The sequence below is a fragment of the Parambassis ranga genome, chromosome 5 (genome assembly GCF_900634625.1).
Source record: "Parambassis ranga chromosome 5, fParRan2.1, whole genome shotgun sequence".
Classification (NCBI taxonomy): Eukaryota; Metazoa; Chordata; class Actinopteri; family Ambassidae; genus Parambassis; species Parambassis ranga.
In genome coordinates, this window is record NC_041026.1 from 7,132,615 (window position 1) to 7,159,923 (window position 27,309).

General features: G+C 40.3%; 2 protein-coding genes and 1 long non-coding RNA gene across 4 annotated transcripts in view; all 3 read right to left on the reverse strand.

Annotated features, from left to right (window-relative positions):
* LOC114435444 (basement membrane-specific heparan sulfate proteoglycan core protein-like) overlaps positions 1-19,899 on the reverse strand; it is a gene marked incomplete at its 5' end in the record, with an annotated part of 53,430 nt that extends 33,531 nt beyond the window's left edge. The window contains 9 exons of the mRNA XM_028405117.1: positions 8,787-9,062; positions 9,200-9,484; positions 9,729-9,989; positions 10,579-10,842; positions 15,483-15,543; positions 15,644-15,694; positions 18,726-18,973; positions 19,199-19,465; positions 19,647-19,899. Of these exons, the coding sequence (XP_028260918.1) occupies positions 8,787-9,062; positions 9,200-9,484; positions 9,729-9,989; positions 10,579-10,842; positions 15,483-15,543; positions 15,644-15,694; positions 18,726-18,973; positions 19,199-19,465; positions 19,647-19,899 (1,966 nt within the window). The remainder of the gene's footprint in view (positions 1-8,786; positions 9,063-9,199; positions 9,485-9,728; positions 9,990-10,578; positions 10,843-15,482; positions 15,544-15,643; positions 15,695-18,725; positions 18,974-19,198; positions 19,466-19,646) is intronic.
* LOC114436675 (ladderlectin-like) lies at positions 3,071-4,349 on the reverse strand. Of its 2 annotated transcripts, none has more exons than XM_028407102.1 (7): positions 4,277-4,349; positions 4,095-4,182; positions 3,976-4,017; positions 3,778-3,884; positions 3,556-3,690; positions 3,372-3,483; positions 3,071-3,267 (listed from the first exon to the last, which is right to left on the reverse strand). In XM_028407102.1, exons 2-7 carry the CDS (start codon positions 4,153-4,155, stop codon positions 3,185-3,187), a joined length of 540 nt encoding a protein of 179 aa, XP_028262903.1. In that variant the 5' UTR covers positions 4,156-4,182; positions 4,277-4,349; the 3' UTR covers positions 3,071-3,184. The 2 variants fall into 2 exon arrangements, with proteins under 2 accessions (XP_028262903.1, XP_028262901.1); XM_028407100.1 differs by having other exon boundaries at positions 3,976-4,024; positions 4,093-4,182; positions 4,277-4,335.
* Positions 14,970-15,912, reverse strand: LOC114436694 (uncharacterized). Its single transcript, XR_003670715.1, has 5 exons — positions 15,862-15,912; positions 15,644-15,694; positions 15,483-15,548; positions 15,335-15,394; positions 14,970-15,251 (listed from the first exon to the last, which is right to left on the reverse strand). It is a non-coding gene; the product is annotated as an uncharacterized LOC114436694 (long non-coding RNA).
* Positions 19,900-27,309: the final 7,410 nt, after the last annotated feature.

Below are 27,309 nucleotides of genomic sequence, written 5' to 3' on the forward strand. Positions count from 1 at the left end.
TGTGTTCCAGGATCACAGAGGGCTTATTAGGAACTAGTCAAAACAAACATATCAAGTCAACACTTCAGGAAATGTGATTTGTGTTTCATCACTTATAAATAATGTGAATCTGAACAGATATTGTGCTGTTATCATATCTGTTCTTTACTTGTGCTAAGATACAACACAACAATGAAATGTCTGAAAACAGCATCTCTGAGCAGAATGTGTTCAGGACACACCCAAACGTTAAAAGAGGTTAAACGTTAAAAGAAGTTGTACATTCACCTTGAGCGGGTCCACAGCGGACGATTGTATTCAGCACTGAAATGAAGACACTTCATCAGATATGATCCAAACGACAGAAGCTCAAAATACAAATAAATAAATCATTACTGGATCAGACTATGACATCACCATCAGAGCTCTACAAGTAAACTTGTCTCATGTGTTTGATCCATACATTCATCTTAATCTACTGTCCACTGTGTTCCATTAAGTACATTTAAACATACATATACATATTCTATCTTGATTATCCAAACAGTCTAAGGCTGAGGTCTGTGCTTACTGCACTGTAACATTCAAGCATTACATTGTCAAACATTCTTCTCTGCAAACATCATTCTTAATCTGATAAATTGATAATGGATTTACTTACAAAATAATCCAAACACACGAAGCAGAGAGCCCCCCATCCTCACATCCAGCTTTGACTCTGACTGCTTCTGAGAAATCATTCTTCCTTATTCACACATCATGCTAACACTTTGACCGTCTGCATCCTTTCTCACACTGCAGCTGTGGCTCAGAGCACTTTGACGTCCAGAATAGTCATATATCCATATAAACCACAGAGCACGAACACTTCCTGTACACAGTCTGCATATACAAAGTAACCATGATATCAGAGACCACAGGTATCAATCATCTTGCACATTTTTCACACATTTAATTTTACACCGTGTGAAAGACCCCCACATACGACAACAGAAAAGGTGACAATGACCACAGACAACAGCAGGGCTGATGTCACCCAGTGGCTTTAATACAAACTAATAATACACAATAAGAGCAATAAACACAACACCAACAAATATTTTGTCTCTCAGCATTGATAGCAGCATAGATTTGTTCTGAATTGTTGTTCATCTGGAAGGAGGGGATTTCAGCTCTGTATTGAGTTTAAGCTCAAATGTTTGAGGCAAATAATTTAGTACCAATGTTTTCAAACTAGAGGAGTCACCCCAGCAGGCCAGCAGGGGGAGCCACAGTCCACCACAGAACTACCAATGATATGAGAATCAGAGCTGATGCAGGGTGAAGAATAAAATAAAAGTCGCTTCACAGTTTATATGGGCTCTTAATGAGGAATAGACCGGCACCCTCCCTGAAGAGCTGGATCTACAGGCAAAACGCTTTGGTTCTCGGTTTCAAGAGTCACACCATCAGAAAGGCAACGAGTTTTCCTTCGAAATGGTGTGAAGAAACTAGGGTTAGGTGCTCGGCCATCGTGAGGCTTAGAGCCTCAAGTGAGACATTTCCGTAATGGTCTCAGTGAGCCAAATGTAATAAACTGAACCCCAACTCTGTGACCTTCCTAACCCTAGCTGTAACCCTAACCTTAATCCCTAACCCTAATGCAGAGTTAGTGTTAGGGGCTCGCTTGTCCCATTTCCCTAATGGTCTCAGTGAGCCGAATTACTTTGTACCACAACTCTAATGGGGAAACACTGAAATACCAAAATAACTACAAACACAATGAGAAACCAGGGATCAAAATGAACACAACCCAACGAGACACCTGATCATGACAGTACTAGTCTGTGTTGTTACTTCCAATGTGTAGGATGGACTGTTACTTTATCTATCCTTAAGGTCGAGTTAAAAATCCTGCTACATATGAAGTGGTTCTTGAAATGAGAGCCAACCCATGATTCCTAGTGTCCACTGACATGTTCAACAAACACTGGAGGGGTCACGACACATTTTCCATTTGTGGTCTTGGTGTCCCTCTAGTGGTGTGAAGGTGCTGTGCATCATGTTCAGCAGTGCACTATGAGTACCTTGATGAAATATGCTAACACATCTCAGCCCTTCTGACCTGGTGGTGGCTCGGTTGGTAGAGCTCCTGCTGTGAACGTTGCTATTTCCCATCATTTCATTTCATTTCATTTCATTTCATTTCAACTTGGACTTCAATGGAACACAGAGACCAACAGCAAAAGTGAGTAAGCTGAGGTGTTTTTATCACAACAGTCACATTTTAATATAGAAAAATAACAGCTGAATTCATCCGAACAGCCTGCTCCCAGCCACAGGGGGCAGTCTTCTGTCTGCACTCACATCCACACTCTAAATATTGTCGCTCTTATTAATATTATTATTATAGATTCTCTTCCTGTCACTTGTTGACACAACACAGCACTGACATGATCAGGCAGCATGTGTGCTACCCAGCAGGCTTTTACTGCCAAGGATCAAAGTGACCTTTGACCCCCACAGGAACACAAACATTTCTGCCAAAGGTAAAGTGATAAAAAGCAACAACTCTACCACTGTTACCACGACACCACCATCTACTCCTGACTTAGTTCCTCATTTAGTGGCAGATAAAGAGATATATGTTTCTGCATAGAGCTGTTCCTTTCTGCTGTATTTTTATGTCTGCACACAAGATATGACAACAGGAGACAAAGGACAGCCACGACACACTCAGCTGTTTGAAGATGATACATGTGGACAGTTTTTAGTGTTTTGTCTTTTTCTGAATATTTGCTGTAAAGGCTGAAAAGTTAGAAGTGTTTTACTTAGAAAGAAAAAAAGAGGTCAAAGGAAAAGATCAGTGCTGCACTTTCAGCAGTAATACACATCATGACGTTGTCCACATGGTGGAGCCATTGGGTCAAATTATACACAGCTTGGAGCCACTGACAGTAAGATGAAGCACAGAGGACTCACAGAGCAGCTTCATTCAATGCTTCAGACTTTAATGATGCAGAAGATGAGAAAGAAGAGTTCACTGAAGAGTTCTGCTAAAAGCATCCTTTGCATAACACATTCAACCTGCTCTAATTAAAGAGACAGCCCAGCTCCTGTTTACTTGTCACTTCATTCTTTGGACAGCATTACAGCCAGAGATGAGAAAAGAAGACATGAAGTGAGACTCAGATTCTTCAGCTTATAGATGAGACGGACACACAGCTCACAGCTCAGGGGTCCTCTTGACACAGATTGATGGCATCTCAGTTGCACAGCCACCATCATCCCAATCAAAACACCCATTACCTGTAGGTACCAAAAACATGTCAGGTAGTCTTTATATATAGATATACAGTCATTCATGAAGTGATGGATGTTTCAGGCTTTCAGAGGACATTTTAATGACATACTTCCATAGTTCATATATGCACAGTCCTGGTTGCCTCCGCCATTATCAGGCTCTCCAGGGCACCACTTCTTATATTCAAAAGTTGTTCCATCGCTCCAGTACCAGAGCCCCTCCTTGAAAATAGACACACATTATATATAACAGGACTATGTCAGCAGACCAAACGTAACTGGTCAGTTGTGTACCTGCAGACTGTCAGAGCCTCCAATCCAAGCATGTCCATTTGTGTAAGTGGCCTGATATACCACGTTCTGAAGGTGCTTATACTCAGCATCACTGTGCACAGATGCCAGGTTAGCACCCTTGGACTGACAGTTTTTCTGCAGTGGAGATCAACACACCTTCATGTTTAAGTGCACCAAAGCAGAGTGACAGTGATCAAAGTGAGTCCAAACCCCTCTTAGTACCTGAGCCTCAGCATAGGTCATGGATTTGGGCTCATAGATGTAACATTTGCCATTGAACTCAGTCCATCCAGTGGTACAACTTGCAAATTTATTGACACCACGAGGGTCTTCCAGAGACAAAAAAAACACAGTGGGGATGAAGATTATCACCAGAGTGTGGAAACATGTGGGGAAACTCATGGAAACTTGTGTACTAACCTGCTGAACTGAGTGTCTCTGTCTCATTCAGGGCAGTTCCATCTTTAAGGACAGTTTAACAGAGCAGATGAAACATCTGAAGGCTGCACACAGACAGATGATGACAGTGTCATACTCACTAGCAGCAGTGGTCAGAGCCATCACTGCACACAGGAGTGCAGACACAGTCAGCAGTTTCATGGTGATGTTTCAATGTTCAGACGTCTCCTAGAAAAAAGTATTTCTCACATTAATGTCTCTGCAGGAAACAGACGGCCTGCAGTGACTGACAGTTCATTCAACAGAGAAGTTTGTAACAGACCTGATGAAGAATGCTCTGCTCCTCTTCCTCCTCACAGTCAGTCTGTAGGGTCAGAGCAGTGATGAGCATGTCTTATATACTTGTTACAAAGAACTAAAAACTCACATCTGTGTTCCCTTTATGGTCAGAGGTGGAACAGCCAATCACAGCTGACTGCATGTCACCTCTCAGTTTCATCACAGGACGTTCTTGACTTATTTACCGTTATTTCTGGCTATAATCCAGGTAGCCAGGTCTGCCTCCTGTTGTTGGAAAATGGCCACCTCCCACGGAGAGTGTGCATCCAGTTTGACCTGAGAAGACTGCTGGATTCAACAGAAAGCCCTGAAGAAGAACGCCCTGACCTCTTTGCTGTGTCTGAAACCACTGAAGCTTGGAGCCAGATCAGCTTTGGAACATGAAGGTTTGGCTGCATGGCACATCTTCATTGGCACCCTGCAGGAGCTCTGTCCATCTTCAGCTCGAAGCCTGACAGGATGGTCACTTTGCAAATCCTTGAACCCAGATAAGCAGCAGGACACCTCAGAGATGGAACAGCAGATAATCATGTTGTTTAATCAGGATGTTTGCTGTGCAGTGTCGCAAAGCCTGTCTGATTCATGCTGTATTTAAACAATGATTCATGTTTGTGTACTAACCTGAACTGGACCCACACTAAAACAATTATTTACATTGGCAAGAGATGTTGTGACCAACACAGGGTCTGTTTGTTGTGTGTGGTAGTTTTAACAGGACCCCAATGTGTGTCCTATATGTATCCAAACCAAATTATAGACACACAATGAAGGGTGAGGAAGGTTCTGTTGAACAAAAGTCACACAACTGCAAAAGGATTGACCACAGGACACAGACACTTCCTGTAAACCTCCTACAAGTTAAAATGAATAGACATCTGAGAACACAGGCATTAGTCATTAACTATTTCTTGCCCCCCTCCCACCACCACCACCACCCCCACAATAGCAGGTGTGATGTTACTTAACTGTCTTGAAGCGACAAAACAACTACAACAGCATCATTTATTGAGTGAATTAATTTCATAAAAAGTATTAAAATCATAAGTCATACTCTCTCTGACCTCTTTTTGGATCCAGTGTAGTCATTTTGTAACATGTATCAACGTACAATGGGGATATTCACATTAACAGGAGAATAAATGTGTGTTAAAATCTGTATTTTGTTCATGATGTGATATTAAATTAGGAGCATTTTTGTCATCCATCCTGCTGGTTTCATTGATCCTGAACTCTTCATTGATCTGGAAAAGAAATGAAGACAGAGATGCAGGGTCAACAATCTGTACAAGTGAATTGTTACACTGACAAATCTAAACATGCATGTTGTGTTGTTGCTGCACAAAGACCTGTCCTTTGTTTGACTTCAGCATAAACAGCTCCATCACCTGCAGCAGCAGGGGCTGGTTGTCCTGTGAATATAAACATGTGGCAGTATTGAACAGTGACTTCACAGCAGGGAGAATAAAAACACAAATATACTTTATTAACAGTTGTAACACCGTGTACCTGCAGATGATCTTATCTTCACGTCTGAATAAACACAGCTCTCCACTGGTTTCTGCTTCCTCCCTGTTAAAAGACCCAGATGAATGAGCTTTCTTCAGGTATTACGAAAAATGTGTGTATGCTGTATGTGGTGCTCACCTTTCTTAGTCGCACATTTAAGTTCAAGCAAAGAATATGTGACGTCACCTGAAACATATAGTTACACTTTAGAATGTCAACATGTTACTGTGACCTTAAACATATCATTGGAGTATTTGTAACTGTAACTTGTCTGGACTCGAAACTTATCAATCACCTCTCATGTGCCAGTAAAAATGTTCAGACTGACCCTGAGGTGAAGAAGTGTGTGGACTGCGCTGAGCTTCATCCTGGTTGATCGTGTGCTCTGCCGTAGTGCTCTGAGATCTGCTGGGCCCCAAAGACGTTTTGTAAATACTCAACAGATAAGAGAGAACTGAATCCTGGTATGTTGACAATGAGAGACCGGGATGTTGTACCAACCTGACAAAGCATGAATCTGTGAGAAAGACAGTTTATTTATTAATTCCAAACATATGTAAGGGTAGTGAGAAAACATCTGTATTGTTGAACTGATTGTGGTGTAATGGACATAGTATGTATGACAAAGAAATGGTCTGACCCTTTGAGTGTTTGTAACGACACAGAAGCAGCAGCAGCAGAATCAGCAGTAAAATTCCACAAACCAGCCCGACGATCAACAGAGTAAGAAATAAGGAGCTTTCAGGCCTGGTTACAGCTGTAAAGAAATGATCAGTCTAGCATCACTGTCCACCACCATCACATCACAACTACTACTACTGACAAAAGCAAAGAAATGACTCACATTTAACTGCCATCCAACTCTGTGGTGATTCATGTCCTGAACACTGACACCTGTAGAAGCCTTCATCTGCCTTTGACACTGCAGAGATGTTCAGCTCTCCTCTGGTGTCACTTTGGATGAGTTTGTCATTTTTATAGAAAAACACATCAGACACAACTTTTTCTGTCCTCAGCCTGCAGCCGAGAGACACAGACGTTCCTTCAGTCACAGGATGGGCAGGGCTCACCATGACAACCTCTTTGTCTGTAAAACAGTCAACGGTAATGGTAAGCAACTTTGAATGATTCATAAACGATTGTTAAATAATCCTCATTTTCTAATTCCTAAAAAGCAAACTGTGATGTTGGAAAAGCTTACACTGACTCTGTCCAGTGATGTTAACTGCATTGCTGAATGCTGATCCCGACTCACACCAGTAGACACCATTACCGGACCATTTAAAATGAATATTACATGTGGATCCTTTCATTGTCCCCACAGAACTACAGTCAAATAAAATGTTGTTATAAGTAAACAACTTCACTCTCCACTCAGTAGAGTTTCCCTCACAGGTCAGTGAGACAGACTCAGAGGTGAAGTGTTGGACTCTGTCAGGATTCACTGTGAGAGACGCTGCTGGATGAAAACCTGAAAAACAAAACATGTCAAAGGAACAAAGTAAGAACACAAAAATGACACGATCAAAAAATGACACACAACCAGCTCATTCTGATTCTCTCAATAAACAGAGGAATCACAGTGACAGAATAAATTCTTCTTACTGAGAGGACAGAATCAAACTGACCTGCAGACCAGACAAACTTTGGGTCACTGTAATGAGAGTGATACTCTGGGTCTCCTCTTCCAGCTCTGCACACATATGCTGCTGTGTGTGTCTTGTCCATGAATGATGTAGGAATCCTGTGCAGTCCCATCAGTGCTACCAGGCAGCAGCTCATAGCTGTAAGACCAAGAGTTCTTTGACAGACCAGGAACAGCTTTAAACCAGTAGAACCTCCATCCTGCAGGTGGATGTTCAACCTCACAGCTCAGAGTTACTGAGGCTCCAGGACTCAGCCATGATGGAGACACAGTGAGGACAGGTCGGGGTTTAACTGTTGGAAAGAGATGATGTTAAAACAGACTGTCAGAATGCAGATTTAGAGTTTTATCAATAAAATAACACTTACTGTCAGATACTGTCAGTCTGACTGGATCACTCCACTCTGTTGTTGTATGTTCATTGTTCATGTAGCCCTTACAGCTGTAGGCTCCACTGTGTGATGAAGAAGCAGAACTAATCCTGTACTCATTCTGATTTGAAGGTTTGTTGGAGTCTGGTGCTTTCCATTCATAACCCCACTCAGTGTCTCCTCCTTGGATCTCACATCTGACACTGATCTTCTCTCCTTCATATATCTGAGTCCAGTTAGGTTGCAGAGTCACAACAGGTCTGATTGAAGCTTTGAAACACAACAAGTTCATATCTGTTCATATTTTATTCATCCTGATACAAGATCACAGCAGACATTGTGTGTTACATACAACTCACCAAGTTTGTTGATCTTCACTGATTGGCTGTACTTTGTGTAGTAAAGTGGGTCTCCTCCTCTTCCTCCTCTTCCTCCTCTGCACCAGTACTCTCCTTCATTTGAGACTCTGATCTGTTGGTCTGAAAGTGAAACAGTCTCCTGTGTGGTCAGAGGTTCAGAGGATTTCTGATCTCTGTACCAGAAGTATTTCCATCCAGAGGACTGTTTCACAGAGCAGGTCAGAGTCACACTGCCCCCTGCTGGAACAGCTGACTCGTCGGCAGTCAGGTCAGCTGTTGGTTTAGCTGCAGTTCAGTTTAGAACAAAACATTAAAAGTGAATTGCTGTTAATATTAATTACACTAATCTGAAGTTTTTTGTATTTTAAATTATTGTGTTGTGCTTTGGATGTTTTTCTTACGCACAAATGAATCAACTAAGCACCTCCACTAATTTCGTTGTGTGGCATCAGGCTTCTGATATTTTTTTATAATCACAATGGATCTTCTGTGTTTATGTTGATAGCAGTATACAATGTATAACAAAAATGCTTTAACTACTATTGTGTTTTGAAATAATGAGGAACCCTATCTGATCTGTTCTATAGTTGATCCTGAATGAATCAGACTCACCTGATACAGTCAGTGTGATGGGATCACTCCACTCTGTTGAGGAGAACTTGTCCACTCTCTGTTTACCTCTGCACCAGTACTGTCCACGACTGGAATCAGATGCAGTGATAACCCAGAGTTTACCGCGTCTTTTAATTTGTTGTGAGCTGCCTGTTCTCCATTCAAACTCCCACTCAGTGTCTCGTCCATTCTGGATCTGACATCTCAGAGTTATCTTCTCTCCTCTGAATATCTGAGTCCAGCTGGGCTGCTGTGTGATCACAGCTTTATGGGAATCTGTTTCCAACAAACACACAATGTGGATAAAAACAAGAATTTAACCAACAGATAAAAACACATCATTATCAGGAGTTACAGTGATGTTAATGATGAATGGAAGTGATTTTATTTCAGAACAAAGACCCTTCATTCACCTCTTTTCTCCACTGTGACAGCAGCACTGTACTCTGTGTAGTAAACATGGTCTCCTCCTCTTCCTCCTCTTCCTCCTCTGCACTGATAGATGCCTCCTTCTGAAACACTGACAGTCTTACTTGATGCTTCACTTTTTATTATCTGTGCTTCAGAAGACTCTGAGGTACGTCTGTACCAGTAGTACTTCCACCCTGAAGACACGTCCACAGAGCAGGTCAGTGTTACGCTGCCCCCTGGTGGTATGACTGTCTTATCTGCTCTCAATGAAGCCCGAGGTTTATATGCTGTAAGGTTTGTAGAGAAAAATAAAACAAGTCAAAAATTAGAGTATGAATGAGTAAAGAAAATCTGTTACATCATATTCTTCAAATAGAAATAATTTAAACTTCCAGGAAACAAAAACTAAAGATGTTCTTTGATGTCAGATGTTTACTGGATTAAAATAAAATACAGAAACGGTAATGTTTATTTACATTTAAACATTACAGAACATGACACTGTATTCTGGATAAAAGATGTCCATCTTACATGATACAGTCAATGTGAAGGCTTCACTCCACTTTGTTGTGGATAAATTCTCTTTCCTGCCCCGACATCTGTATTCTCCACTGTCAGCAGAGGAAGCTCTGTTGATTCTGTATTCATTGGATATTGAGGGAATGTTGGACCACTCATGTGTCCATTCATATGTCCACTGACGTCCTTCAACTCCCTGAATGTCACATCTGAGGGTGATCGTCTCATCAATGAATATCTGAGGCCAGCTGTGCTGCAGAGTGACACTGGGAACTGTTCACATAGAAACATCCAGTCAGTCAGCAGAAAGTGTGATTTCTGATTAAATATTTCTTATCATATTGATCTTTTTAACAGCTGAACTCTGTAACAAAATGCTGTGCTTTGGTGTCCCAGTATTTACTCTGATGACATTTTATGTTATCATTTTATTTTATTCAATAAATTCCACTGATTGTTTTTCATTAGTCCAACAGCTCAACATTGTTAATATTCCTCTGTCCACTTCTGAAGAGAGACAGACAGGTTTACTCCACAAAAACCAACTTTAAGGGGAAGAAATGCAACAAAAGCTTCTGATTTAAAACATGGAGCTCAGTGGTGCTGAGGAAGAGGAAGTATTAACACAGTAACAAGCAACATTAATATAACTGAGGTGCAATTTGGATCAGTCCTGTCTAAAAATGAAGAAAGTAAAGTTCTGATTTTTCAGCATCATCAGAGCAGGAGGAGCTTCTGACATGTAATCAATGTTTTTTGTTTCTGTTGGTAACAAAATGTCTCTTTTCTTCATTACTGACAAACACATGAAACATTCGAAAAGTTCATGTTGTTTCATTTCACAACTATTTATTAAACTCACCAGTTTCCTTAATGGTAACTTCATTGCTGAGATATGTGTAGAACACTGGGTCTCCTCTTCCTCCAGTGCACTGATAGATTCCTCCTTCTGAAACACGGACAGTGTCTGATTGATCATTTATTGGTTGAGCTCCAGAATACTCTGAGGTACGTCTGTACCAGTAGTACTTCCACCCTGAAGAGACGTCCACAGAGCAGGTCAGTGTTACGCTGCCCCCTGCTGGTATGACTGTCTTGTCTGCTCTCAGTGAGGCCCGAGGTCTATCTGCAGTGAGTAAGAAAAAAATGAAACAGTCAATAAAAAACAGTAAAACAGTAAATAGTAAATTTAGGTTTAGAGTATGAATTACTGCAGAAAAATCTTTGCACTTCATTCTTTTCAGACACTGTTGTGAAAACAGGAAGACATGCAGCACAATACTTAGTGTGTATTTAGTAGCACTTAAATTGTTGGTTAGATTTGACTATGATAATTATGTGAATGCATGTTGTGCTGTGGTACATCTTAAAATGACTAATTTTACGAAACAAAAATCAAAAATAATGCTATGAAACTTTTAAACTGTATTTACATCATCAGGATGAATCTAGGGTCAAACACACAGACTGAATATAACTATAGATAAAGTGTCCTTGACATCAACCACATGTTTGTGGATGTTGAATCTCTGTTGGAGGCACCGACTGTCTCCATGTTAGCAGCATCATAGTCTGAATAAACTCACAATACAGACATAAAGGATGAACATGGCTTTAGCTTAGGTGAAGAGCAGCTGTGGAAGCAGGAGGGTGGTGCTGAGAGTCGGCATCTGCCTGTCACTCCAATGATAGGACATCTTAAGCCTTAATGTCACTAAAATCACAGACTTAAATTAAAAATATATATTTTTCACAATAAGGACAATTATCAATAAACATAATTATGTTATTAACCCCTGGAGGCTGTGAGGTTTTCATTAAAGATGTCACTGTGCTCACTGTCCTGATGTTCAAAAAAACTCTGTTAAACAGTTCTACATATTTAGAAAAACACTGAAGGATCAAACTCTTGTACACATTCTGTGACTGTTGTCTTGTTTAGAATGAACAAACTAAACTGTGATGTTGACTGAATTAGAAGTGTGATGTAGTGTCACAGTGTGTCTAGTTCAGTTTCCTGTCTCACAGATCTATCATTTATCTATTATTTATCTTATTTTAATTCTACTGTATCTTTATTGGTATTTTTTACTTTATACTGTATCTTTTGTTTTATACCATTTTTACTATTGTTGTATCTGTGCTGATAATGCAATTTCCCCATTGAGGGACAAATAAAGGTTCTGTTAATCTTTATCTTATTTGTCACAGTGACTACAACAATATTCTGATGTTCAACTTGAAGACCTCCAGCTCTAAACAGGCTGTGTGAAAGAACCAAAGAGACTTTAAGGCAAGAACAAATACAAAGAAGACTGCTTGTCAGCACACACAATAATGAGCAGAGAGAGATAATTTGAAATGTAAACCGTTGTAAATGTCTGTACCTGCGACTGGTTCAGTATTCACTCCATGAGAATCACTGGTTGATTGTTTAGACTCATCAGTGTGCTTCGAGCTATGATCTATTGAGATTAACACGTCAGAAAAGACAATAAACTAAAGTCAACAAACACTTCAGTTAAAATATGTTCTCCTTAATAATAAACACATCTGTCCCTGTAATCTAATCACATTCAATGTATGATTAGTGATCAAAATGATCATCAATCTAATACACAACATAATATAAAACACTGACAAGTTGATAAACAGGAAATAAATACTTTGTGTAATATACAAATGAAGAGAAAAATAAAGACAAAGTATAATTTGTCACCTTCAGTGTGTCCGTAGAGGAGTGTGCTGAACACTGAAATAAAGATTAAAACCTCATCAGACATCATCAAACCAAAAGAAAGTGATCAATCACAACATTAAAACACTATATATACACAATGTAGATGTGTGGAGCCAAATCCAGCAGAACTTCAGTGTAAAACAGAGACATATCAGCAGCCGACGTTCATAAAGACACCAGTCTGCTCAGAAACACTCTTCAGAAACAACAAGTCAGAAATGTACTTACAGAATAAGTCCAGCACACAGAGCAAAGTGTGCCCCATCCTCACATCCAGCACAACTGAACAAAGTGTTCTAACTATTCATAATTATAATGCTGAAGGCAGAAGTGACGTTTCTTTAAAATGTGAGCTCAAAATGTCTCACCAACGTCTACTTCTGAGTATAGACTCTCCCTTCCCTTTTCCCCCCAACTTCAGAAAGCAGCTCTGCCCACAGCAGTTTCACATGGTTATATTTCCTGTCCTCGTCACACATATGAACATGTTTCTCTGCAAAGGTTTAGTCTGGTCCCTATAAATGTTATTGTACTAGGACTGTTGAATTAAAGCCTATTGCAACATGTTGTTACATGAAGTTATTGGATTGTTTTTGTCCACATCTTATGTTTAGAGCAATACAACTTTGCAGCACAATAAATAAAAAGCATCATTTTACTGGAGTGTAGAATCTATACATATCCTCACTCTGAGGTGCAATGTTTTTGTGGTTGTCACCTCAGACACAGACTGACAGAATGACTGACTGAAGTTTGTTTGTTTCACAACAACTAACAAAATGAGAAATATGTGTTTGTGTAACACACACTGTGGAGAATACAACAAAATGTACTTTGATGCACACAATGACTGAATTAAAGGGAAAACTCACCACTTGTTGTTCATGCAGTCAGTGCTGAGTTGGTATTTGTCACCAGTAGAAGCTATTAGAGGTTTGCTGTATTCTGACTGCAGATATTCTGCACTGCACAGATGGATGGTGCAGGAAAGCAGCACCTACACATAGCTAACCAGAGGAGAAGATCACTGCAGGTACCTTACCAACAACAGTCCAACTTCATATTGTTGAAATGAGGACATTTGTTATGTGGTTGTGTTAGACAGTATAGAGGCCTTGTACACTGGAACATGAACCAAGCCAAGTGTCCACTTCCTCTTCACACATGAGGGAGGTGTGTTAGCAATAATTACATGCAAACACATTGAGACCAGAACAAAAGTGTTTATCAGTAGTGTCAGGCACTGAACAAGATGTGACGTCTGTTTTTTTCAATGTTATGATAATAAATTTTGAGAATCATGAATAATTATTTCTAGCACAGCTACGGTCTGCTGTCTAATCTTCTTCCTCTTTTCAGTGTTTTATACCAAAGAATAAATGATGTGCTCGGTCTTTGGTGCAGAGGTGGCACAGATAAACCTGTGACAGAATTAAAACGTGGCCCAAGGTCATAAAACCTTCCTCCCTCTTATGGAAATGTAGGATACAGTAGAGAAAAGGAGAACATCATCTTCCCGGCACAGACACAGAAGCACACATTTTGCGTCTTACAAAACAACGGCCATCACCTTGATGCAGACCTCTCTGATGTTGTCATGACCTGGTGTTTGTTTATGGTTTTGTTTTCCTTGTTTTGGGTTTTTAGTTTAATTATTGTTATTTTCCTGTAAATCTGGTGTTTTGTTTCTCTGGGTTTTGGTTTAGTTCTTGTGTCTTGTCTTGTGCTTCCTGTTTTACTTTGGTAGTCCTGTCCTCCCTGTGTTTTGTCTTGTGTTTTACTTCCTGTGTTTTCCCTCCTTGTTGATTACCTGCCCTGCCCTCATGTGTATCACCTGTGCCTCGTTGTCTTCCCTGGTCCCTTTGTATATAGTCTGTGTCTTCCCCTTTGTCTTTGCTAGTTCGTCTCGTCTGTGTGGGCTTTGTTTCTGTCCGTGTCTTGTCCATGTCTCGTCCATGCCATGCCATGCCATGCCATGCCATGCCATGCTTTGCTCCAGGTAGTTTCTTTGTTCTTGTTATGTTTTTGAACCCTGCCTAGAATCCTAGCTAAGTATCCTAGTTTTTGCTCTTCTGAGTTTTACCATGTCAAGTGTGATTTTATGTTTTGCATTTTGGACTTCGCCCTCCTGGCACAAAATAAAAGACTGTTTTGAACTTTAAACCGCTCTGCGTCCTGCAACTGTGTCCTCTCCTCACACAAACCCTGACAGATGTGGCTTTTTTGGTAACCATTTTCTCTACTTCCTGGTCCATGTGAGTAAGGCAGGATCCTCTAGCATGCAGCAATCGAACATATACATACATATAACGCAGATAAAATTGCCTTTTCTTTCATGTTTACATGTCTATATGAGCACAGTTAGGACCACAACGTCCATTCAAGTTGGCCTATTACCCACAGACAATCACATACATGTGAAACCAAAATAAAAGCAAACGTGACTGCATTTTAGTAACCATTCCCACATTTACTGCTTCCTCCATTTCTGATTGTGATAGCAGTGGCTCTTATTTAATAATAGGAAAGCTGTTTGGGAATTCCATTAGTAAAACATCAAAGGCTACAGACAGTAAAACAATTAATTGCATTTGATAGAGAGAAAAGAAAGGCCAGCTGGAGGTTAAAAAGGCTCATGTGCATGTATGTAATAAGCAAATGATGGTTTATAACATGGGAACAACCTAAAGCAGGCCAGCACTGAAACATGTTCTGTTATCAAGCTTAAAACAGACAGCTAGTCATTGACTTCATGCTGCCATCTGTGCTTTGATGATGAACGTCTCTTCATGGACCTGAAATAAAATCACAGCAAACAGTCTCAGTTTAAAATACTGTCTTTGGAACATGAGCTCTGACTGTATATGAAGAATATTACCTGTGTTTGGATTCACATTACTGTAGTCACACAGTGACTCTTCTGGGTCAACATGTTGTCCTGTTATCATGATATCAATCATATATAAAATAATGATTCTCTCTGTATTTTAGTATCAATGTAACATCTGATATTTTTATATACTCACTCCTGCTGTCCAGAGCTTTGAGCTGAATCAGATATGAAGCATTATAGTAATCTTCTTCAGGCTGACCTGAAATAACATTAATGTGAGTACTGAGTTTCACAGTGATTCTATAATTATTATAACTTTAACCTGCTCCATGTCAATCAAAGTGTGTACTGTACCATTTCCAGAGCCTTCAGCTCCTCTGATTGTCTCATAGACACAAAGGTCGCCTACAGGACAGTGAGACATTAAATGAGTCACCTCACATCTGTCACACTCATTTAAACATCTTTATGTTTTTATTAAATGTTGTTATTGAACAGTATTAAAGCTGCAGCAGCATGAATAAATCTAATAAATATCTGTGAAAACATTCAGAACCAGATGAAACACTGACCATGGAGAAGAGAGGAGTATATCTGATGTTGGTTTACTTCCTGGTTCACTGTCTGCTCTGCAGAAGAACCTGCTATTAACAAAAAATGATCACGTTGTTACATGGTTTTGTAAATTCTGTGTCACATTTAAAGTTTATAGTAAATAAATGATGCATCACAAGAAAAAGGTCTCACCTTTGGACTGTCTGTAGTGATACAGTAAGAGCACAATGACAAAGAATAATATGATTCCACACAGCAGTCCAACAATTAATGGCACTGAGGATGAGGAGCTTTCAGGTCTGGATACAACTATTAGAAATAATAAACATACATTAATACACTTATATTGGACTTGGTGTCATTAGTACAAACAATAATCAAAACAACATTACCGTAATATACCAAAAAAGGAGCATCAAACATCTTTACTCACCTTTAACTGACATCCAGCTCTGAGGTGACTTCTTTCCTGAATGTTCACACCTGTAGAAACCTTCATGTGACTCTGACACTGCAGAGATATTCAGCTCCCCTCTGGTATCACTTTGAACAAGTTTGTCATTGTGACAGAAAAACACATTGGAAAGTTTGTTTTGTCCTCTCAGTCTGCAGCCAAGAATAACAGAGTCTCCTTCAGTCACAGTATTGACAGGACTCTCCAGGATAAGACCATCATAAACTGTAAAGAGGACATCAGTCAGAGATCAGCTGATACAGACCTTAAAAAGACATTTTAACATTGTTGACACATAAACAGCAGCTTTATACAGTTTCCTATAAATCCTATAGAGCTTGTTTTGAATGGTGACATACAAACTCCAAACTGTAGTCACACATTGTCCCATATTAACAGGTTGATGTTTTAGTTGCAGCCACAGATGAGAAGCCAAAATATGAATGATTTAATTTACATCCATCAATATGATGCAGTGTTTTATATCTTAAATAACCTGATGTCAGGGGGTTGTCGTGGATTCGGACACAAATGCTCAGGCACAGAGCGGTTAAAAAAATAACAGTCTTTAATAACATACCAAACAAACTGGCACCTAGTGAAAGGGGAACACACACTAAATACACAGGGAATATGGCAGACAAAGGGGCACAGGTGAGACACATTAGGGAGGAGCAAGTAATCACCAAGAGGGGGAGGGAGCACACGAAGAAGGGGAAGTCAAGACACCTGAAACGAGAGGAGGTTTAGTGATTTCAAAAATAAGACAGGAAGTAAAGCAGGAACTAAGGCAAAGCAATAAAATACCAAAATAAAAGCCCTGGCTCAACCTGATTTCCTGACACTTGATCTGTGGAACTGTTTGATTCATTATATCTTAGATCTGCTGTATTTATCAGCAGTGGTATAGCAGGGTTGTCTAGTAACCGGAAGGTTGGTGGTTCAATCCCAACTCCTCCCTAGTCACTGTTGTGTGTTCTTGGGCAAGACACTTGCTAGTCATTGTATGACACTGCTTGGCAGCAGCCGTAAAGAATATCCCTCTGGGATTAATACAGTATCTAAAATAAAAAAAAAAAATAAAAAAATAAAAAATATTATAAATTACATCATCAATTTACAACTATTTACCATAGCATAAAGTGAAACATATGATCTACTGTTTATTATATACACTACATTATATGACTTAAATATAACAAAATAATGTATTATACCATGTACAGAGATGTTGACTGTGTTGCTGAACTCTCCTGATGCAGACTCACACCAGTACACACCAGTATCAGACTGTGATGTGGACTTGATGTTACATGTGGATCCAGGCATTGTTCCCCAGTTAGAACAGGATGACAGACGTCCTTCATCAGAGAACTTCCTCACTCTCCACTCAGTAGGGTTTTCCTCACAGGTCAGTGAGACAGACTCAGAGGTGAAGTGTTGGACTCTGGCAGGATTCACTGTGAGAAACGCTGCTGGATGAAAACCTGAAAAACAAAACATGTCAAAGGAACAAAGTAAGAACACAAAAATGACACGATGAAAAAATGACACACAACCAGCTCATTCTGATTCTCTCAATAAACAGAGGAATCACAGTGACAGAATAAATTCTTCTTACTGAGAGGACAGAATCAAACTGACCTGCAGACCAGACAAACTTTGGGTCACTGTAATCAGAGTGATACTCTGGGTCTCCTCTTCCAGCTCTGCACACATATGCTGCTGTGTGTGTCTGTCCATGAATGATGTAGGAATCCTGTGCAGTCCCATCAGTGCTACCAGGCAGCAGCTCATAGCTGTAAGACCAAGAGTTCTTTGACAGACCAGGAACAGCTTTATACCAGTAGAACCTCCATCCTGCAGGTGGATGTTCAACCTCACAGCTCAGAGTTACTGAGGCTCCAGGACTCAGCCATGATGGAGACACAGTGAGGACAGGTCGGGGTTTAACTGTTGGAAAGAGATGATGTTAAAACAGACTGTCAGATTGCAGATTTCGAGTTTTATAAATAAAATTACTCTTACTGTCAGATACGGTCAGTCTGACTGGATCACTCCACTCTGTTGTTGTATGTTCATTGTTCATGTAGCCCTTACAGCTGTAGGCTCCACTGTGTGATGAAGAAGCAGAACTAATCCTGTACTCATTCTGATTTGAAGGTTTGTTGGAGTCTGGTGCTTTCCATTCATAACCCCACTCAGTGTCTCCTCCTTGGATCTCACATCTGACACTGATCTTCTCTCCTTCATATATCTGAGTCCAGTTAGGTTGCAGAGTCACAACAGGTCTGATTGAAGCTTTGAAACACAACAAGTTCATATCTGTTCATATTTTATTCATCCTGATACAAGATCACAGCAGACATTGTGTGTTACATACAACTCACCAAGTTTGTTGATCTTCACTGATTGGCTGTACTCTGTGTAGTAAAGTGGGTCTCCTCCTCTTCCTCCTCTTCCTCCTCTGCACCAGTACTCTCCTTCCTTTGAGACTCTGATTTGTTGGTCTGAAAGTGAAACAGCCTCCTGTGTGGTCAGAAGTTCAGAGGATGTCTGATCTCTGTACCAGAAGTATTTCCATCCAGAGGACTGTTTCACAGAGCAGGTCAGAGTCACACTGCTCCCTGCTGGTAGGACCGTCTTGTCTGCATTCAGTGAGGCCCGAGGTTTATCTGCAGTGAGGTTTATAAAAAAAATAAATCAAGTTAAAAATTAGTATATGAATGAGTAAAGAAAATCTCTTACATCATGTATTAACAAGCAACATTGATATAAGAGGTGCAATTTGGATCAGTCTCACGAAAGTAACGTTCTGATTTTTCAGCATCATCAGAGCCGGAGGAGCTTCATTTGAAAAGTTCATGTTCTTTCATTTCAGAACTAATTATTAAACTCACCAGTTTCCTTAATGGTGACTTCATTGCTGATATATGTGAAGAACACTGGGTCTCCTCCTCTTCCTCCAATGCACTGATAGATTCCTCCTTCTGAAACACTGACAGTGTCTGATTGATCATTTATTGATCGACCTTCAGAATACACTGAGCCATGTCTGTACCAGTAGTACTTCCACCCTGAAGAGACGTCCACAGAGCAGGTCAGTGTTATGCTGCCCCCTGCTGGTATGACTGTCTTGTCTGCTCTCAGTGAGGCCCGAGGTTTATCTGCAGTGAGGTTTGTAGAGAAAAATAATTTTGAAATTGTTGGATGAATCTTTTCTGACACGTTGTTGTGAAAACAGAAAGATATGTAGCACATGAGGTGATGTATGTTTCAGTAGAACTTGTTGTACTTTAGATTATGTCTAATTCAGCACTTTGATTAGGATGAAAGGTGAACAATTACCTGACACAGTCAGTTTGAGGGCTTCACTCCACTCTGTTGTGGAAAATGTGTCCCTTCTACCCAGACATCTGTATTCTCCACTGTCAGACTCAGTAACTTTGATCCAGATTTTGTTGGATGTGGGATAACTGTTGAACTTGTCTGGTTTCCATTCATACGTCCACTGAGTTCCTTCAGCTCCCTGAATGTCACATCTGAGGGTGATCGTCTCACCAGAGAATATCTCAGTCCAGCTGTGTTCCAGGATCACAGAGGGCTTCATGGAACCTGTTCAAATCAAAAACACCCAGTTAGAATACAAAAGAGATTAAACACAAACATGTTATTTGTTTTAGTACTAAACTCTATGATAATTATGTGAATGCATGTTGTGCTGTGGTACACCTTAAAGTAACCACTGTCACCATGCTGGCAGCATCATAGTCTGGATTAACTCTCAATACAGACAAAAGGAAAAAGAGCGAGATTAGCTGAGGCAGACAGATGTCTGATGTAATGTTTTTCTTATAAACTTAAGATAATTATTTTTTTTTCTCCAAATCAACCTTCCACATTAAACAACATCCTCTTTCACACTGAGACTATGCTGTACATTCTATTAAAGCTGTTGTCTTGTTTACAAACAAACAAACAAAACTTCAATGTGGTTTCAGAGAGCATGCAGACAGAATTAGAAGTGTGATGTAGTGTCACAGTGTGTCTAGTTCAGTGTCCTGTCTCACAGATCTATCATTTATTATTCACAATGACTACAACAATATCCTGAGGTTCTGCCTGCAGACCTGCAGCTTTAAAGACTTTGAGGCAAGAACAAAAAATACCAAAAAGACACACTGCTTATTAGTCTCATTAGAGTGCTTCAAGTTATGATCTATTGAGAACACTAAAGTCAATAAACTCTTGGAGTTAAAATATGTTTACAACACATTGGTCCCTGTAATGTAGTCACATCCTTTTCAGCACTAATGATCTAACATACAACATAATATAAAACACAGAGAAGTTGATAAACAGGAGATAAATACTTTGTGTAATATACAAATGAAGAGAAAAATAAAAAAAGACAAAGTATAATTTGTCACCTTCAGTGTGTCCGTAGAGGAGTGTGCTGAACACTGAAATAAAGATTAAAACCTCATCAGACATCATCAAACCAAAAGAAAGTGATCAATCACAACATTAAAACACTATATATACACAATGTAGATGTGTGGACCCAAATCCAGCAGCACTTCAGTGTAAAACAGAGACATATCAGCAGCCGACGTTCATAAAGACACCAGTCTGCTCAGAAACACTCTTCAGAAACAACAAGTCAGAAATGTACTTACAGAATAAGTCCAGCACACAGAGCAAAGTGTGCCCCATCCTCACATCCAGCACAACTGAACAAAGTGTTCTATCTATTCATAATTATAATGCTGAAGACAGAAGTGACGTTTCTTTAAAAGGTGTGATCAGAAAGTCTCACCTACATCAGCTTCTGAGTATAGACTCTTCCTTCCCCTTTCTCCAAACTTTAGACAGCAGCTCTGCCCACAGCAGTTTCACATGGTTATATTTCCTGTCCTCTTCACACATATGAACATGTTTCTTTGCAAAGGTTTAGTCGGGTCCCTATAAATGTTGTTGTACTTTAAACACTGCACATGCATAAAACATCAGACTGTTGAATTGAAGCATTTTACATCTTGTTGTTACAGTAAAACTTTGCAGTACAATAAATAAAAAGCATCATTTATCCAGAGTGTAGAATCTATACATGTCCTCACTTTGTGGCAGAATGCTGGTTTATTTGTGGCTGTGACCTCAGACTCAGGAAATGACTGAAAGGTGGAATCAAATGTTTGTTTCACAGCAACAAGAGTAACACCATCAGAGGACAATGTGTGTATATACAACACACACTGTAACAGATCTCTATACTGTTCATGTTTAGAATACTTTATTGCACAGAACGTCTGAATTAAAGGGAAAATTCACCACTTTCATTGATTTATTGATTGTGCTGAGTTAGCAGTAGCTGCCAATAAAAGATTCACTGTGATGGGGTGAATGTTTCTGTGATACATCACACACACACACAGACATATGCTCCATCAACATATTATCCTTCTCTAAAACTTCGCCAGTATTCACGGTAATATCTGCAGCAATCAAGGGTGCACACTTGGTGGCTTTACTCATAACTCCATACACATATACTTACACTGCGCACCGCTCACGGGCACGACGCGGTGTCACGCTGTGACGTCCTGACGAGGAAGTGGGCAGGCAAAGCGTGCCGCCGGCAATGCTTCATTTCAATGACCTCTAGTGGTGAAATAGGACACCGTGTCTTAATTACATGATGAGTCTAACAGGGTGTGTGATGTACATATATTTTAGTTAAGACTGATTAATTGGTTGGTCAGTTGATTCTATAAATGTATGTGTTGCAGTAGGAGCTTGTGGATAAGTCTGGATAGTAATTCAAACATTTTTATTGTTAAACAATATTTTTTCCACTGTTTTGGACTGAGCCGGTTTAAGCAAAGTTTCACGTTACGAAGCAGTGTCGAGTGATTTGAACCAGTCATGTGATTCACTGAGAGGACTGAAGCAGTTACTGCTTCAGATGTCATCGGTCACGTGGGTTCTCCCGCACCAAAGCAAGCTTCGAAGCAGTGGTTCAAGATAAAGGCTGTTGCAACTCCGAAACTTGTATCGGAGCGTCTGTGTCACTTGGCCATCACTAACCCACAACATGATGTCAATGTGATGTTTAACTTTCAGCCATCCATCCATCCATCCATCTTCTACCGCTTATCCGGGGCCGGGTCGCAACTTCAGCACAGGTGATGAATGAGTCCACCACTGAGTCATCAGCCTCTTCCCCCGCCAACGGATCCAACTCACCACCAGGTAGTGATCAGTTGACAGCTCAGCCCCTCTCTTCACCCGAGTGTCCAAAACACAAGGTCGAAGGTCAGCTGATACGATTACAAAATCGATAATTGACCTCCGGCCTAGGGTGTCCTGGTGCCAGGTGCACTGATGGACAACCTTGTGCTCGAACATGGTGTTCGTTATGGACAAACCATGCCCAGCACAGAAGTCCAATAACAAAACACCACTCGGGTTCAGATCGGGGAGGCCGTTCCTCCCAATCACGCCTCTCCAGGTGTTACTGTCACTGCCCACGTGGGCGTTGAAGTCTCCCAGCAAGATGACAGAATCCCCGGTTGGGGTGCCATCCAGCACCCCTCCCAGAGACTGTAAGAAGGTCAAGTACTCTACACTGCTGTTCGGCGCATACGCCGAAACCACAGTGAGAGACCTCTCCCCAACCCGGAGGCGCAGGGAGGCGACCCTCTCACATACTGGGGAAAACTCCAACACATGGCAGCTAAGCTGTGGGGCTATAAGCAAGCCCACACCAGCCCGCCGCCTCTCACCATGGGCAACTCCAGAATAGAAGAGAGTCCAACCCCTCTCAAGGAGTTGAGTTCCAGAACCCAAGCTGTGCGTGGAGGCGAGCCCGACTATATCTAGTCGGTACCGCTCGGCCTCCCGCACAAGCTCAGGCTCCTTCCCCCCAGCGAGGTGACATTCCATGTCCCATGTCTCAGCCATAGATGATAAATAAAGGAACGACTCATTCATATCTTTCATCAACATGCAGCAAAGAGTTATTTTTACATAATGTGTGTAAACACATGAACTTTAAAACAATAAAAATAGTCTGAGTGGTTACCTCTGTGTGGAGAGCAACAACTTCCACTTCCTCTTGTGGTCTGTCAGACTCTGACTTGACTTTTTAGGACGTTTCATCATTCTGTCAACAAGCAGAAGAAGTGGTTAGAGCTGCTCTGACATGAACCCACTTAAGCACATCTCCTGATTTATTCTTACCCACAAAGTGTAAATTATGTAAATTATGTAAATTGCTTATTTATAACTAACAATCAAAACAAAAATATCAAGTTAACACTTCAGAAGTTAAACTGGAAAAATTATAGACATACAATTGACCACAAAAGCAACAAAAAAACTAAAACAGCTCCCAAAGATCTTTTGTCTCTCGTCATGACAACAGTAGATTATGTTATTATGTTCAAACTTTTGTTAAGTGAATTCATTCAATAAAAAGTATTAAAATCATGGGCTTGGTTTGTGACCTTCAGTGACATGGAGTCAAGGTAAGCACTGATCTTAGCTCTTTCATTTTTGGGGCCAAAAACAATCATCTCTGTTTTGTCAGCATTGAGCTGGAGAAAGTTCTGGCTCATCCACTCATTGATTTGTAGAGTACACTTACTTAGTGAGTGTAAAGGACTGTAGTCATGTGATGACACTGATATATAAAGCTGTGTGTCATCTGCATAGGTGTGGTAGGAGATGTTGTGCTGTTCTATGATCTGAGCTAGGGGCAGCATGTAGATGTTGAACAGAAGTGGTCCAAGAATGGACTCTTGAGGAACCCCGCATGTGATCTTAGTTCGGTCAGACTCATAGTTACCAATTGACACAAAGTAGTCCCTATCATGTAAGTAAGATTTGAGCCAGTTTAACACAGTGCTAGTAAATCCCACCCACTGCTCCAGCCTGTCGAGCAGTATGTTGTGATGAACTGTATCGAATGCAGCACTAAGGTCCAGCAGCACTAAGACGAAGACTTTGGATGCATCATTATTCTGGTGTATGTCATTTAAGACCTTAATAAGTGCAGTCTCAGTGCTGTGGTGCGCTCGAAATCCAGACTGAAATTCATTAAAAAGATTGTTTTGCACCAAAAATGCATGAATTTGTTGAAAAACAGCTTTTTCAATGACCTTTCCCAGAAAAGGAAGGTTAGATATTGGCCTGTAGTTGTTTATTGCTGAAGCATCCAGATTTGATTTTTTGAGCAGAGGTTTGATTACTGCACTTTTCAGGGCCTGGGGAAACTGCCCTGACTGAAGAGAACTGTTAACTATCTGCAACACATATGACGATATGCAGTTAAAAACGTTTTTAAGAAAATGTGTTGGCAGATTGTCAAGTGAGCATGTTGTGGGTTTTAACTGTTTAACAGTTTCTGTCAGTGCTGTATTATATAGAAGATTAAAATGTGCCAGCTTAACTGGTGGATGAGAAGGCACAAGTGACATTATGGTTTTGCCAGAGCTAGAGCTACAAACTGTCTTATTTTTAACACTTTATCTGTGAAAAGATGCAAAGTCATTGCATGACTTTTTAGACAGCAGTTCAGGTGGGACTGACACTCCTGGGTTTGTTAGTCTGTCTATAACAGAAACAATGTGCGAGCATTGTTGCTGTTCCTATCGATGATTTCTGAAAAATAGGATTGTCTTACATTTTTTAGTTCCTGGTTGTAGTTATATAGACTCTCTTTGTAAATGTTATAATGAACCTGGAGTTTAGTTTTTCTCCAGCTGCGTTCTGCCTGTCTGCAGACTCTTTTTTGAGCTTTAACCAGTGTGGCATTTCTCCAAGGTGACTTTTTCTTTTCTGACAGAACTTTGGTTCTGATTGGGGCGATTGAATCAATAACAGTCATAACTTTGGAACTGAAACTGTTTACAAGGTCATCAACAGGAGCTGTGGGCAGGGTTGGTGATGGTACAAATGCCTGTGTGAACAGTGCACAGGTGTTAACATTAATATGACGCTTTCTGATCACCTTTCCTTCTACCTTGTTGGGATTAGCAGGGGTGGTCGTTTTAAACGCAACACAGTAAAAGAACAGAACAACAACACACAATGAAACTCCATGTTGGACTTCATGTCCTTTACTTGTAATACTCTGGTTTGTCCTGTGGGTGGTGCTGTGGCTTCACTGGTGACATTTAGATTCGGCATGTGTAAAATGCTGCAGACAGTGTCCACTTTCTGACTTTGCTCTGAGCCTATTGAACGTCTCTGGCTGCTCGTCTGGTTGTGCTCTTGCATGAGATCCACATTTAAGTCAGAGAGTCCATCTGTAGGAGGAGCCTCAAACAAACCTTTGTCAGACAGCATCACACACAGAAGATCTTTCAACTCATGATTCTTCACATTTAAAGCTGCAGCTCCAAGAAATGAACTCACAACAAACAGTCTCTCTTGAGACATGACAAATGACAACACTATAACCTGAAGTTTCACCTCTCAAAACAGGAGAACATGAGGATGAACAAAAAAGAACTTCTTCTTTATAACATGGGAAACAATCTAAAGCAGGCCAGCACTGAAACATGTTCTTTTATCAAGCTTAAAACAGACAGCTAGTCATTGACTTCATGCTGCCATCTGTGCTTCTCTTTGTTTGTTGTTGATGAACGTCTCTTCATGGACCTGAAATAAAATCACAGCAAACAGTCTCAGTTTAAAATACTGTCTTTGGAACATGAGCTCTGACTGTATATGAAGAATATTACCTGTGTTTGGATTCACATTACTGTAGTCAGACAGTGAATCTTCTGGGTCAACATGTTGTCCTGTTATCATGATATCAATCATATATAAAATAATGATTCTCTCTGTATTTTAGTATCAATGTGACGTCTCATATTTTTATATACTCACTTCTGCTGTCCAGAGCTTTGAGCTGAATCAGATATGAAGCATTATAGTAATCTTCTTCAGGCTGACCTGAAATAACATTAATGTGAGTACTGAGTTTCACAGTGATTCTATAATTATTATAACTTTAACCTGCTCCATGTCAATCAAAGTGTGTACTGTACCATTTCCAGAGCCTTCAGCTCCTCTGATTGTGTCATAGACACAAAGGTCGCCTACAGGACAGTGAAACATTAAATGAGTCACCTCACATCTGTCACACTCATTTAAACGTCTTTATGTTTTTATTAAATGTTGTTATTGAACAGTATTAAAGCTGCAGCAGAATGAATAAATCTAATAAATATCTGTGACAACATTCAGAACCAGATGAAACACTGACCGTGGAGAAGAGATGAGTATATCTGATGTTGGTTTACTTCCTGGTTCACTGTCTGCTCTGCAGAAGAACCTGTTATTAACAAAAAAATGATCATGTTGTTACATGGTTTTACAATTTATGATCTCAAAGTTACATCTTTGTGTGTTTGAATGAATCTTCTAACCACATGAATAAAAGGTCTCACCTTTGCATTTTCTGCAGAAACACAAAGAGGTCAGGAGAACAACAAGGATGATTCCAATAATTGGTCCAATGATCAAAAGAGAAGAGCTCCCAGGCCCGATCACAGCTGCAGATAATGCACAATAAGTGTAATACACTTATTACTTAAGTACACTTTCAGTAGAATATCCATGTAAATATGTCCTAATTTTACTCACCTTTAACTGACATCCAGCTCTGAGGTGACTTCTTTCCTGAATGTTCACACCTGTAGAAACCTTCATGTGACTCTGACACTGCAGAGATCTTCAGCTCCCCTCTGGTATCACTTTGAACAAGTTTGTCATTGTGATAGAAAAACACATTGGAAAGTTTGTTTTGTCCTCTCAGTCTGCAGCCAAGAATAACAGAGTCTCCTTCGGTCACACTATTGACAGGACTCTCCAGGACAATGTCTGTATCTGTGAGACAGTCAGAGGACGTCAGTCAGAGATCAGTCAGTGAGGTGGAGGTTAGTGTATAGTAAGAAATCACCTACCATGTACAGAGATGTTGACTGTGTTGCTGAACTCT

Bases quoted from the DNA above. Each gene is read 5' to 3' on its own strand.
- LOC114436675 (XM_028407100.1), bottom strand. From the start codon at position 4,155: ATGAAACTGCTGACTGTGTCTGCACTCCTGTGTGCAGTGATGGCTCTG. The intron at 3,484-3,555 runs GTACACAACTGA...TCTATTTTCAAG, and splicing joins GAGGCTCTGACAGTCTGCAG to GAGGGGCTCTGGTACTGGAG. The intron at 3,268-3,371 runs GTATGTCATTAA...TGGTACCTACAG, and splicing joins TGCATATATGAACTATGGAA to GTAATGGGTGTTTTGATTGG.